Source organism: Zea mays, chromosome 5 (genome assembly GCF_902167145.1).
Source record: "Zea mays cultivar B73 chromosome 5, Zm-B73-REFERENCE-NAM-5.0, whole genome shotgun sequence".
Lineage (NCBI taxonomy): Eukaryota > Viridiplantae > Streptophyta > Magnoliopsida > Poales > Poaceae > Zea > Zea mays.
Genome location: NC_050100.1, coordinates 25,255,060 through 25,268,150, shown reverse-complemented (window position 1 = coordinate 25,268,150; position 13,091 = coordinate 25,255,060). Strand labels below are relative to the sequence as shown.

The 13,091-nt window shown below is 41.4% G+C and overlaps 1 protein-coding gene and 1 non-coding gene across 3 annotated transcripts; both read left to right on the top strand.

Moving 5' to 3' along the window:
• Positions 1-1,362: 1,362 nt before the first annotated feature.
• TRNAK-UUU (transfer RNA lysine (anticodon UUU)) lies at positions 1,363-1,435 on the top strand. The gene has a single exon. It is a non-coding gene; the product is annotated as a tRNA-Lys (tRNA).
• Positions 1,436-4,467: 3,032 nt separating this feature from the next.
• LOC103626132 (phosphatidylinositol 4-phosphate 5-kinase 9) lies at positions 4,468-11,047 on the top strand. 2 transcript variants are annotated; one of them, XM_008646519.3, is made up of 10 exons: positions 4,468-4,892; positions 5,163-5,230; positions 6,274-7,541; positions 8,135-8,302; positions 8,491-8,656; positions 8,789-8,899; positions 9,004-9,191; positions 9,282-9,439; positions 9,910-10,072; positions 10,207-11,047. In XM_008646519.3, the coding sequence occupies exons 3-10, from the start codon at positions 6,292-6,294 to the stop codon at positions 10,472-10,474; spliced, it is 2,472 nt and encodes an 823-aa protein (XP_008644741.1). In that variant the 5' UTR covers positions 4,468-4,892; positions 5,163-5,230; positions 6,274-6,291; the 3' UTR covers positions 10,475-11,047. The 2 variants fall into 2 exon arrangements, with proteins under 2 accessions (XP_008644741.1, XP_008644742.1); XM_008646520.4 differs by having other exon boundaries at positions 4,510-4,988.
• Positions 11,048-13,091: the final 2,044 nt, after the last annotated feature.

Sequence of the window (13,091 nt, the reverse complement as noted above, 5' to 3'; positions counted from 1 at the left end):
CCATCGGAAGCCCTAATGAGGTCTTTTTCGAGGGGAGGACCACCTTCCTTTGACCTAGTCAGCACGGGGAAGGTGGTCATCGAGCTTCAAACGGGTTATCCAGGTGAGATCCGATCATCCTTTTGGTAGGGTTTGATTTCAGTGAGTGGTCCCACTGGGGGCTTGACCCGCTGGGAGCCACAAAACAGACTCGGCTCGGGCTCGTTCTAAGCATCGAGCCGCTCCGAGCTTAGCCACTGCGAGCCCGAGCCGGCAAGTCGAGCTCGAGTTTTTTTTTCCAGACCTATTAAGACAACTTACGCTGGCCAGAAAATACCACATCAATCTATTGCACAAAAACTTTATGGTTAGTCTACAACCACTTAACACGCTTGTTTTCTTTTTCCAATTAACCACATAGAGACCCGTTAAGAGGCTCTATATTAAATGGGCTCGTCTCTTCACGATTCTCCATAAACATTGTCCTTTAACTATATTTATAATATATAGACTCAATGTTGTATCATCCCGTCTCTGAGCTGTCTCTTGTACTTAAAAACTGATCTACGGTCTAAAGATTGTACATGCCCTCATATGTGCTGCCGGCACGACGACACACCCAAAAGTGACCGGTAACGCCGTTATTTGCCTTTTATAATAGAAAACTAATACTACTATCCTAAATAAATCAATTATTGGTGTTATTTTAAATCAAAATCTTTTATATATGATCAGATTTATTAAAAAATATAATATTTGTAACACCAAATGAGTATCTTAACAAAATATAGTTTATGGTGTATATAATAATAATATTAACTCATTATTATAAATCGTGGTGACTTTTCTAGAAATCCAGTTTACGGTAAAACTAGTATGGTATAGCTCGGTCTACAATAAGTTTGCTTTGTTTGGTTTATGCCGGCCGGGATAGAAAAGCTGCCGAGAGTGCTGAAATTGCAGTGTATAGTCTACTCCAACAAATATATACATTGATTGCTCTACCCATCGATGATTGAGCCTTAATCATGCATCTCCTCGGTGGTGCTAATTAATGAACTCCGCACAGAGATCTGATGATGCATCGATTCATCTGAACCTTCGCTTGCAACGTACGGCGCCAGGTGGGTAGGGTGACCGAATTTTTTATATTTTAGTCCTTCCTCGGAAAAAAATTCACGTTTGGACCTTACAAAATTTTAATGTCATTTTTAGACCCTTTGCTCGGCGCCATAGCCAATGGCGCCGAGGTAACACAGCTCGGCGCCATAGGCTATGGCGCCGAGGTGCGTGTTACGCTGGCACAAACGGACGTTGTGGCACCGACGTGGCACCAAGCTCGGCGCCATAGATCTTGGCGCCGAGCTTTATTATGTACACAAAACTTGTCTAGCTCAGTTGGTAGAGCATAAGGCTTTTAACCTTGTGGTTGTGGGTTCAAGCCCCACGATAGACATGTTTTCATACTTTTTTTTGTCTTTGTCACTGATTTTTTTTGTTGTCCAGATTTTTCGTTTATGTCGCTGATTTGTCCGTCTAGATTTATTTTTTATCCAGATTTTTTTGTTTTTGTGACTGATTTGTTTATCCGTCCATATTTTTTTCGTTTATTAAGCTTAAGAAAACGTACTTGCATTGGTTAGCGGCCACCGGTTTAGCTATAGTGCATCGTGGTTTTTTTCGTTTATGCCGCTGATTTGTCCGTCTAAATTTATTTCTCATCTTGATTTGTTTTTGCTTTTGCGACTGATTTGTTTATTACATTTTGTTTAATAGTAAATAATCTGTCTGGCCCTTGGTGCATTGTAAACCCCACATGCTTAAGCTTGATTCCGTCCTCTCGCTAATTACAAGTGATTTTAAACATTAAATAATATACTAAAAACTGAAGTACACCATTTAAAATATTAAAAATATTTATATCATAAACAAATGATTGTGTTAATCTTATGTACAATGATAAATTTTAATTAATATTAAAAAGTATAATTTCGAATATATTAGATTATTGGAGTTTTAGAGTCCAAAATATAAATATACTTAATAACCAAAAAGATTATAATTAGAGTCCAAAATATAAATATACAAGGTATAAATAAACAGTGACTTGATGATTTTATAAAGTACTCCGTACTTCCATAGGGTGGGTTACTTATGTGCATGGTACTTGCGTCACGCAGTTTGAATAAACAAAAACAAAAACAAAAAATATCTAGATGAATAAATAAATTTGTCACAAAAACAAAAAAACTAGATGAAAAATAAATCTGGACGGACAAATCAGCGACATAAACGAAAAATATGGACAACAAAAAACAAATTAGTGATAAAAAAATACGTCCATCGTGGAGCTTGAACCCACAACCTCAAGGTTAAAAGTCTTGTACTCTACCGACTGAGCTAGACATACTTTGTTGTTACATATCCGAGCTCGGCGCCATAGATCTTGGCGCCATAGATCTTGGCGCCGAGCTCGGTACCACGTTGGCGCCACGTCGTTCAGGTTGGGCCAGCGTAGCACGCACCTCGGCGCCATAGCCTATGGCGCCGAGCTGTGTTACCTCGGCGCCATTGGCTATGGCGCCGAGAAAAGGGTCCAAAAATGACATTAAAATTTTCTAAGGTCCAAACGTGAATTTTTTTTTGAGGAAGAGCTAAAATATAAAAAATTCGGGTAGGGTGACAGCATTTGTCTAATCTTATGAGGGCTATATCATACTTTCTCTATTATTATAAAATAATTTATAATTTAGGACGGGAGAGTATATAAAAGGTTTAGTTTTCTAAGTCAGATCAGTCTAAATTTGATCAGATGGCCATCTATACTGACTGATAAGGACATGTACAACTTAGAGCCTTTAGTTTGGTTTTTCAAGTGTAAAATATAGACCGAGCGCATATATCATAAATATAGTTATTATATAAAAAAATCGTGAAGAGACAGACTCATCTCTCTGATTTTTTTTCACTTAACCTTTAGAGACCCGCTCAAGAGGCCTCTTAGTTAATGGAGTTAGAGCAACTACAATAGTTCTCTAAACAACTCTCTAAATCTTAAATTTAAGAAGTAAATAGAAAAATACTTCTCCAATGGTTCTCTAAATAGACTTGCTAAATTTACTTAGTTGCTATTCAACTCTATTTACTCTCCACATTTAGCAACTCGGTAGGAACTCCCTAAATACAGTTGACGTCAATTTCTTCACACTAGCGTGATTATTTTTCACTTTCCCACACAGTGAGGTAGACAGGTATAACACACTCTTTTTTCACTTTCTAGCATGAGATAACTAAGTCAAACATGTATGACACAAGTTTCTCCTTCACCATCGAACCCAACTTCCTCATAGGTTGCGCCACCGGACCACCACTCCTCCATAGTTCATATTGACCGGCTTTTTCTCTTTCGCCCTCACATAGGGGCAGGGCCGCTAAATCTAGATTCAAAATCGAGCTACTTCATAAATATGAGCAACTATTGGAGACTAAGTTATTTTTTACTTTCAATAGCTATTTAGCAACTTGCTAAACATGATTTTAGCAAGCTATTTTTTAGAGAACTATTGGAGTTGCTCTTATGCATGCCTTAAGCTGATATCCCAATCACCACACCACTAGCATGTGGGGCTCATACGGGCATTGACTTTTGATGTGGGGTGCTGACCCACCACAATTGCCCTAGGATAGTCCCGCCACCAATGTACTATCGCTACCCTGCTTTGCCTCGTACAATTAACAAATAGAAAGTCCCTAGCCGTTCGATCGCCTAGAAGGTAACGGAAAAAAAAAACGAAGCAGAAGAAGTGCAAGCCATCGCTCTTTTGGTCTGGTCGTAGTAGCATCAATCACTAGACGCTCCCTCCAATGAAGCCGCCGTGGCGGCGCCGAGAGCAGTCAAAGAAAATGCCATTTGCCTTCAAAAATCAAGCCCGAAAATTTAATCACCGGGACACATAGTACTATCTCTTACTCACTCCGTCAAGAAATGACAAACATATTTATTATTAACTCCGTTCTCGAATATTTATTATCATTAGTTTATTTTAACTAAAATATGACAAATAAAAAAATGGAGAGAGTACTTTTTTTTTACAAACTGTAACCGATAGTTAGTTAAGTCACATATACAAAATTATGGCATAAAGCTTAAATGAAGGCACGATGTTCAGATAATATTAATCCTCTAGCAAGTAACAGTATATTGTAAGGGAAAATGAAGCTAAAAAAATGTGTTTCGCCTGACTTTTGCTCCCATCAAACGTGTAACGGCGAGGGAAGTATTATTTTAGTAGTTCAAGTTCTGATAGTGCATGGAACTTTTTTTTGCTCTTATCTGGCCTCGTACGTACCCAATCACGGCCGAATTGACATTTCACATCTACTTACTTAATTTGGGGGTAATACAGGCCCCAGAGCTAAAAGATGGAAAGATTAGTAAAAGTAAGCAGAGGCATTGATAAAATAGTGTAAAAGGGACGTCCATTATTATATATAAGTATATACTAATAGTTTGTTGTTTCCCTTTCAATCACCTAGCTTTTCGCCCCTTTTTTTTCCCCCACGACCAGGATCGGTGAGCGAGTCCAAGCGGCCAAATCCAATCGCTAACCACCGCCGGCGTCCTCGTCTACGTCTACTACCTGCTCTGCTCTCTCTCCCCCACAGGCCCCGCAGCATCCACACGAGGACTTCAGAATCAGCAGCAGCCAGCAGGCAGCAGCTCAGCGAGACAGACGCGTCCGGGGCTCCCCTCCGCGCGCCCGCCGATCAAGGATCAACAACACACGGGGACGCCTCCCGTCTCCTTCATTCCCAGCCTGCACTGCGCCGCCCCAGACGCCCGCGACCCTCTCCACCTCCTCCGGCGAATACCGTTCCTCCCCGGCAAGCTACCCTCCGATCCTTTGTTCCGGGTGAGTCTACGCGCAGCGCTTCCTCCCGCGGCCGGATCCCCATCGGCGCGACGCGATTCGTGGATCCGGCGGCCGGGGTCTTCGCCGTCCACAGCAGTACAGCATCGCTTCTCAGTCCTCCTCCTCCCCTTGCCTCTAGTCTGGCAGCGCACCCCTGCCTCCACTAGTCCACTGTCCTTTTTTTACATGGAGACTAGAGTTGACCCTCCGCACGGATCCTCTCCGTCCTCACCCTCTTCTCCCTCTCCCTCCCTCTCCATATCTCTGCAGGTCTGCGAGGTAGTACCGTCGACGAGGCCTCCCTCCCCTCCGGCGAGCCCCCCTTCCGAAGTCGTGAGGTAATCCTGCCCGGCTGCCCCCCACTCCTTACCCCTCCTGTAGTCTTGTGTAGGTGCAACTCTTCTGAAAATAAAGTTCACAGTTGACGATTAGGGCCATGCAAAACTACAATGATCATCCGTGTACCTCCGCTCACTGAGTTAGACATGATCAGTTGTTTTGCTTTTATAAAGAAAAAAGTAAAAGTAAAAAAGAAGACTATATTCATGATTCTCAAACTCTGAACCATATCGGTGTTGTCTCTAGTATACTTGCTTACGTATGTGTGGTACATGATTAGGCTGAGCTGTGTAGAGGTTAGAGATAATTGTGAGCCTATTTTTCTTTTCATATATGAGTTGATATGTACCTACAAATTCCTAGTTGCAATTTATCCTTAATAAAAAATCTTTACAAATTGTTTTCCACACATCATTGTAAGATTAAAGAAAGGCACATGGAGGCTACAGTTAAAAAAAAATCTGCCCTACCCAAAGCACAATGCGAAACGCCTTAAGGTAAATCTTGATTCTTCCAGATTAAGCAGGATTCATCAAACAGTCAACAGTTGGGCCTTTCGGCTTATGCATGACATAAGGTAAATAAGAAAGGACCGTAGTAAATTCAGCAAGATTGAGCAAAATTCCTTCCAAACACCTTAAGGTGAAATAAGGTAAAGGATCAAGTAGTCCAGATTAACGCCGTCCTATCGTTCTCTCAGTAGGACAGATTGTTTGTTGTAGCCTCTCTGCGCCCTTCTTTAATCTTATAGCAATTTGCGGAAAAAAAGGAACTGAGCCGTAGCTCAGTGGTATGCTCGGCAGTTACGAGCGGCCGGTCCTGGGTTCGATTCCTATCGCCCACGATTTCCTACCCATTCAGGTGGGAGCCTCTCCCTCCGGTGACAGTAAAAAAAAACAATTTGCGGAAAAGGTTCCTAAAATGGAATGTTTATAACTTGGTTAATTCCAGTGCATCTTATATAACAGAATGGCTTACATATCTCATCTAACCTTTCTCAGGCAGTGCTTTTGATATTAGTTTTTGCATTTTTGTGGATCAGTCCTCCCAGGGTTTATGCATGACAGCCCCTGTGTCTCTTCCAAATGAGCTAGAAGCGGTCTCCCATTCTGCAAGGGTTGAGTTATTCCGAGACGCTAGTTGCAACATAGAAAATGAGGTGTTGGCCAGTTTGGGAAATGGCCAAGATTCAACTGCTGTTGGAGCAACTCCTGGTTTCAGAGTTGGAGAGATCAGGTTTGCTAATGGAGATATTTATTCTGGCACATTGTTGGGGAACACACCAGAGGGTTCAGGCCAGTATCGCTGGTCAGATGGTTGCACCTATGATGGTGAGTGGAATAAAGGGATGAGGCATGGGCAAGGAAAGACGGAATGGCCATCTGGAGCCACCTATGAGGGTGAGTATTCTGGTGGCTATGTATATGGTGAAGGTACCTATAAGGGTCCAGATAAAATCATTTACAAGGGACGATGGAAGTTGAATCACAAGCATGGACTTGGACATCAGACATATCCAAATGGAGACATGTTTGAAGGTTCGTGGATTCAGGGAGAAATAGTAGGTCATGGGAAGTACACGTGGGCAAACGGGGACACTTACGTTGGCAACATGAAAAGTGGCAAGATGTCAGGGAAAGGAACTCTTACATGGAAAAATGGGGACTCGTATGAGGGTAACTGGATAGATGGCATGATGCATGGGTATGGAATCTATACATGGAATGAATGTGGGTATTATATTGGAACATGGACAAGGGGACTGAAGGATGGGAAAGGTAAATTCTTTCCGAAAGGTTGTAGAGTACCTGTTAACGACGAGATGTATATCAATAATCTAAGAAATCGTGGTGTACTGCCTGATATTAGAAGGCAGAATCATGGTTCACGCATACTTCACTCTTCCTCGGTTGACATGGGGAACATGAAGGTTGGTATGGCTAGGCAATCTTCAGATGTTTTGTTCAAAAGGAATTCAGCTGAGCAATCTTCTTTGAAGAATGTGTCTTTGGAAAGACGGTGGAGTCTTGAGGTGGCTATTGAAAAATTTATTGGCCATGAATCCAGCGAAAGTTCTGGTCTAGAAAGCTTGGAAAACTTGAGTGATTCTCGTTTGCCCATACTGGAAAGAGAATACATGCAAGGTGTTCTAATCAGTGAGGTGGTTCTTGACAGGAGTTTTTCAGACTCCTCAAAGAAGACAAAACGCCGCCAGAAGAAAACGGTGAGGGACACAAAAAAGCCTGGAGAGACAATAATTAAGGGACACAGAAGCTATGATTTAATGCTCAGCCTGCAGCTTGGAATCAGGTAGCACCTCCTGATATCATGGTTTCAGTGACAGTATGCATTCTTTTTTTTCCTGTTCATTGTTTGTTCAGCTATTACTGTCCTAGCTACTCCCTACTGAATGTTCTTGTTTATAGAATAATCATCTCTTTCAACAATATAGTAATATCATGCCATATAATAACAGGTCCCTTGTCATCAGGCTCTTGGAACTAACGATGCGTTTTAAAAAAAATGGTTGGTATCATTTATTTATTTAGCTTCTAGAGAGTAATGAACTAATGCTGTAAGGTTTGCTTGATGTGCTAGCACCAGCAAGTAGTGGTTGCTTTAAAAAAAATGCCAAATACTGTCTCTCTCATAAACACATTACAGATATAGTTTGGAACTTACCCCATTCAATGTTTGTAGTGCCATTTGCACGTTACATTGAGAAGTTTGAACTACAAGTAGTGTTTGCTGCCTTACTGGCTCCTAGCTTGCAACATGTGCTTTTTCATGTCAGGAACTGCTAGATCCTGCAACGTACATTTTTATTTAATTAAATCCGAAGTTATGATGGTTACAGATTGTTTTAAGTATATTTCAAACCGGCAATGTTTTGTTGTACTTAGGTACACAGTTGGAAAGATCACACCAATTCAAAAACGTGAAGTTCGTGCTTCAGATTTTGGACCAAGAGCAAGTTTCTGGATGAACTTCCCAAAAGAAGGATCTCGGCTTACTCCTTCACATTCAGCGGAAGATTTTAAATGGAAAGACTACTGTCCCATGGTTTTCAGGTCCGCATTTCTTAAAAAAATATGGTCTTATCCACTGCAAATTGAGTGACATTTAGATTGTACAGAATTTTGTTCATTGGGACCTCTTGTTGACATATTCTTTTTGTTGTTTCTCCTGGCTTAAAATATACTATTCTTTCTGTTCCTGGCTCAATACTTTAAAACACAATATTGATCCACTTTTGTAGGAATTTGAGAGAGATGTTCAAGATTGATGCTGCAGACTATATGATCTCCATATGTGGAAATTCTGCTCTTAGGCAACTATCTTCCCCTGGAAAGAGTGGAAGTGTCTTTTTCCTGTCACAAGATGATAGATTCATGATTAAGACTCTCCGAAAATCTGAAGTGCAGGTCCATTTTCTATATGGATTACAGAGATTGTATTTCTTAGCTTTCATGATTGTTGGATAGATTGTGCATGTATAGTACGGCCATTTGCCTAGGAAGCGAAATTGAACTTTTCATGACTCTACTACCCTGTAGGTTCTTTTACGAATGCTTCCAAACTATTATGATCATGTCCGTACCTATGAGAACACCCTCATAACTAAGTTTTTTGGCCTCCACAGGGTGAAACCTTCTAGTGGTCAAAAGGTAACTATTGACATCAGCACCAATTTCACTTGAGGTTTCTTTAGTTTAATTTTCCCCCTTCCTTTTTAATGTAATGATCCTTCTTGAATATCTGCAAATTGCAGTTTCGGTTTGTTGTAATGGGAAACATGTTTTGCACTGAATTGAGAATCCACCGGAGGTTTGATTTGAAAGGATCATCTTTAGGCCGTTCTACTGATAAAATTGAAATTGACGAGAACACAACTCTGAAGGATTTGGATCTTAACTATTCCTTTTATCTTGAACCTTCCTGGCGTGAGGCTCTTCTTAAGTGAGCATATTTTCTCTAGAAATGATGTTTATGTGTTCTGTTATGTGACGACATTACACTTATCTCAAAATACTGTTGATTATTCTTCAGACAGATTGAAACAGACAGTGATTTTTTGAGAACACAGCGGATAATGGATTACAGCCTACTGCTTGGTGTCCATTATAGAGCTCCACAGCACTTGCGGACACGTGCATCTTATCACCGGAGCATGGCAGCAGATAGATTGACTGTTGTTTCAGAAGAAGGTAAGGAGTAAGGACACGCCTAACACCTTCCATAAAATGTTGCTCCTTATAATATCTGTTGCACATCTCCATGAGTGTTACTCATTGAGTGGTTTCAATGGTGAAGTATATCTACTCTTTGTGTCCAGCTGGAGCTGCCAAGCTAATGGCCATTTCTAATTCATTTTTGTTAAAAAGGAACTCAAATTATGCATCCCAGCATCCAAAGTTACCTGGAAATCCTTAGCATGCCATGTAGTCCTAAACTTTCTTAATTTCCAAATCATGTTTGGGCTAGGCAGCCTTAAGTTGCCTTAAAGCTATATATATGGTGAGAATGTATGATGCACAAATATGTCTGGTAGTTGCTATTGATCCGCGGCGCCTCTTTTATTGCTTTAACTTGTTTACCATCATCATCGCATGCATTTCCAGGTTAAGTTTTTTTTAAGACTGGTGGGCTAATGTTTGGTCAAAAATGGTTGGCGCAGATGCTCAGGAAGATGATGCCCTTAGCCATCCAGAAGGACTAGTCTTGGTTCAAAGCAGTGGTGAGAACAGTGTTATTGTTGGCCCTCACATAAGAGGCAGCCGCTTGCGTGCATCGGCTGCTGGATTTGGCGAAGTAGACCTACTGCTGCCTGGAACAGCCAGGTAACTTTCTGTAGTTCAAATACTTTGAGTAGCTTGTGGACATTGTGTTGCGCTGGCGTGCTGCTTGTGTAGTTTCGAAGGGGTAGAATTTGCAGGTTCTTTTTAAAAAAAAACGTGTTTCTTATGTTTGTCAGGCTTCAGATCCAGCTAGGAGTTAACATGCCTGCAAGGGCAGAGCAGACCCCTAAGGAAGATGAAAGCAAACCGTTCCGTGAGGTGTACGATGTGGTCCTCTACCTGGGCATCATTGACATACTGCAAGAGTACAACATGACAAAGAAAATCGAGCACGCTGTCAAGTCCATGCAGTATGACTCGGTCTCGATCTCGGCTGTGGACCCCCAGTTCTACTCGGAGCGTTTCTTGAACTTCATCCAGACCGTCTTCCCTGAGAATTCGTAGCTCCATCCACCAATACTTTTCTTGGAAGATGCCCGCCCACTACCACTTGCTGAGAACTTCATCCAGACGACAGTCCATGTCTTCGAATTTGGAGCTTGCGAGCATCATAAGAACATTGCACTCTCTTCAGTGCGTGCCTGTTCCTTCCTGGATGAACTGGCAGGAAGAGTGGCCAACAAAATGAGATTCGTTAGTGAAATTGTGCAGAAGCAAATCGATCTTCTCTAGGCTATTTTGCCCCGATCCCTGGGGTCACCGGATCAGCCGTCTGGCTTCCTGGAGTAGGCTTGGCGTATTGGGACTCGAGCAGGAAGTAGATGTGAGTTGCGAGGATTCTAGTGACAGCGGCGCCATAGAGCTCTGGGATTCACTGTTATGTCTCGGCAGTTGCAGAAAGCTGAAGCGCCTGTTGCCTCTGGCTCGTGTTTCATCTGTTAAGGTGCTATGGAGGATATGTTTAATAAGTCCCTGAAAACACGCATCAAGCTCCGATACATTTTTTTGTAGGACAAACAAAAGAGTACTATGTATTTTATCGCAAAAACGAAAAGAAATGGAAGCAACAGATGAAAATCGCGCGTGGTGACGGAGGAATTACGAGTGCGGCCTAGTTAGCATATGTTTCCTCGTTTCCATGGTGTGAGTATAGGTGTACATTCGGGCCGTCCAGTCCGGCCCAAGCCCGAAAAGATCCGAATTGTTTGAATTTCAGCCTGGCCCGTTTGAATTTTGGGTCATGCCGGCCTGGCCCACGGGCCTAGCCCTCGGTCCATGACTCGGCACGTAATTGCTTAAACGTGTCAGGCTCATTTCGGGCGGCCCGAAATTATAAAAGCCCGAAATTCAATTTTTGGCCTAAAATTCACATTAAGGCCCGAAATTCGGTTTTTAGCCCGAAATTCACATCAGGGCCCAGAATTTACATTAAAGCCCTAAATTCAAAACAAATTTAATAAAACAAATAAAAGATAAGACAAATAAATTTGACCAAAACAAACTTAATATTTGTATTAAGCTACCAGAGCTATGCAATGACTACCTCGTTTATAAATCACTTTGTTAGAAGAAAAAAAAGTATAATCAGCTCTATACAAAGTTCGTAAGTTTAGTTCATTATCTAATGTTCATAACAAAAGTAAAATTACATCACATACTCTAATTCAAAGCTAAAAAAACATCTAACTAGCATTATCTCTAGCTTTGTGTTCTTTTTAAAGTACATGAAAGTGTGGAATGAAGTGTGGTTTTAATAAATATATGGGTCTATTTGTGCCTCTATATGAGCTATTTCGTGCATGCCTTAAACGGGTCGTGCTCGTGCCCGCCCATGGGCCGTGACCTCGGCCCAAACCCGACCCAATATATCGGGCCGTGCTGGCCCGGCACTAAAATATTTTGGGTCGTGTCGTGCTTGGACCGTGCTTTTTTCCGTGCTTCGGGCCGGCTCAAATGTACACCTATAGGTGTGAGTGTCGGCTAGACGTAAACTGTCTCTGTTTCCTGTCTAAGGTAAAAAAAGATTTGTCCTAAATTAATATTTTGAAACTTATGACCGTTAATAATAAAATATTCATAAACATTAACTAAATAAAATAAAACTATTACATTTATTATTAAAATATCTGGCACAATATATAATTTCTTTAATTCAAAAATAATTTTTTTATAGAAATTGTTGGTCAAACTTTAAAAACTTTGAGTTAGGATAAACCTTTGTAACCTTAAGATAGGGAACATAGAGAGTAATAGAGAAGAGAGTGAAGAATGCCAACTTTGGTCGCAGAGGACACCTCGTATCAGAGCATACACCAACCAACATACTTCAGTCCTGACCTCTCCGGTGACAATATTTTGCCATTATAGAAAACGGTAGATCGAACTTCGCTGCAATGTAAAATCCATAGCGGAATTCTCTACAATGGAAACGTGACAGCCACATTCTTGCCCATCTGAAAATAGATCCGTCGTCGTAGCGCTTGAGAACCGATTAACACCTCGTGACTTATCTCGGTGCCCCCCAAATTAAATTATATGGCTCAAGCTACAAAAAATGATACAATAGTGTCCTATTTTACAAAAAATTGTCAAAAAAATATAGGTCATCTCCTAAAGTGCCATAAATATACTGCACCTTATTGGGCTACCTTATTGGTGTTTAATGAACAACATAACCAGTGAACTAATGTTTTTCAAGTATTTGTGTTTTATAGTTCATAGGATGCGAAGTAGATTGGACGTAGATCTGAGGATGCAACACCTTAAAAGGTGAAAGTCGCCTAGGGGGGGTGAATAGGGCGAAACTGAAATTCTCAAGAATAATCACAACTACAAGCCGGGTTAGCGTTAGAAATATAATCGAGACCGCGAGAGAGGGCGCAAAACAAATCGCAAGCGAATAATGAAGTGAGACACGCGGATTTGTTTTACCGAGGTTCGGTTCTCTCAAACCTACTCCCCGTTGAGGAGGCCACAAAGGCCGGGTCTCTTTCAACCCTTCCCTCTCTCAAACGGTCCCTTGGACCGAGTGAGCTTCTCTTCTCAAATCGCTTGGGAATCAAACTTCCCGCAAGGGCCACCACACGATTGGTGCCTCTTGCCTCAATTACAAGTGAGTGTT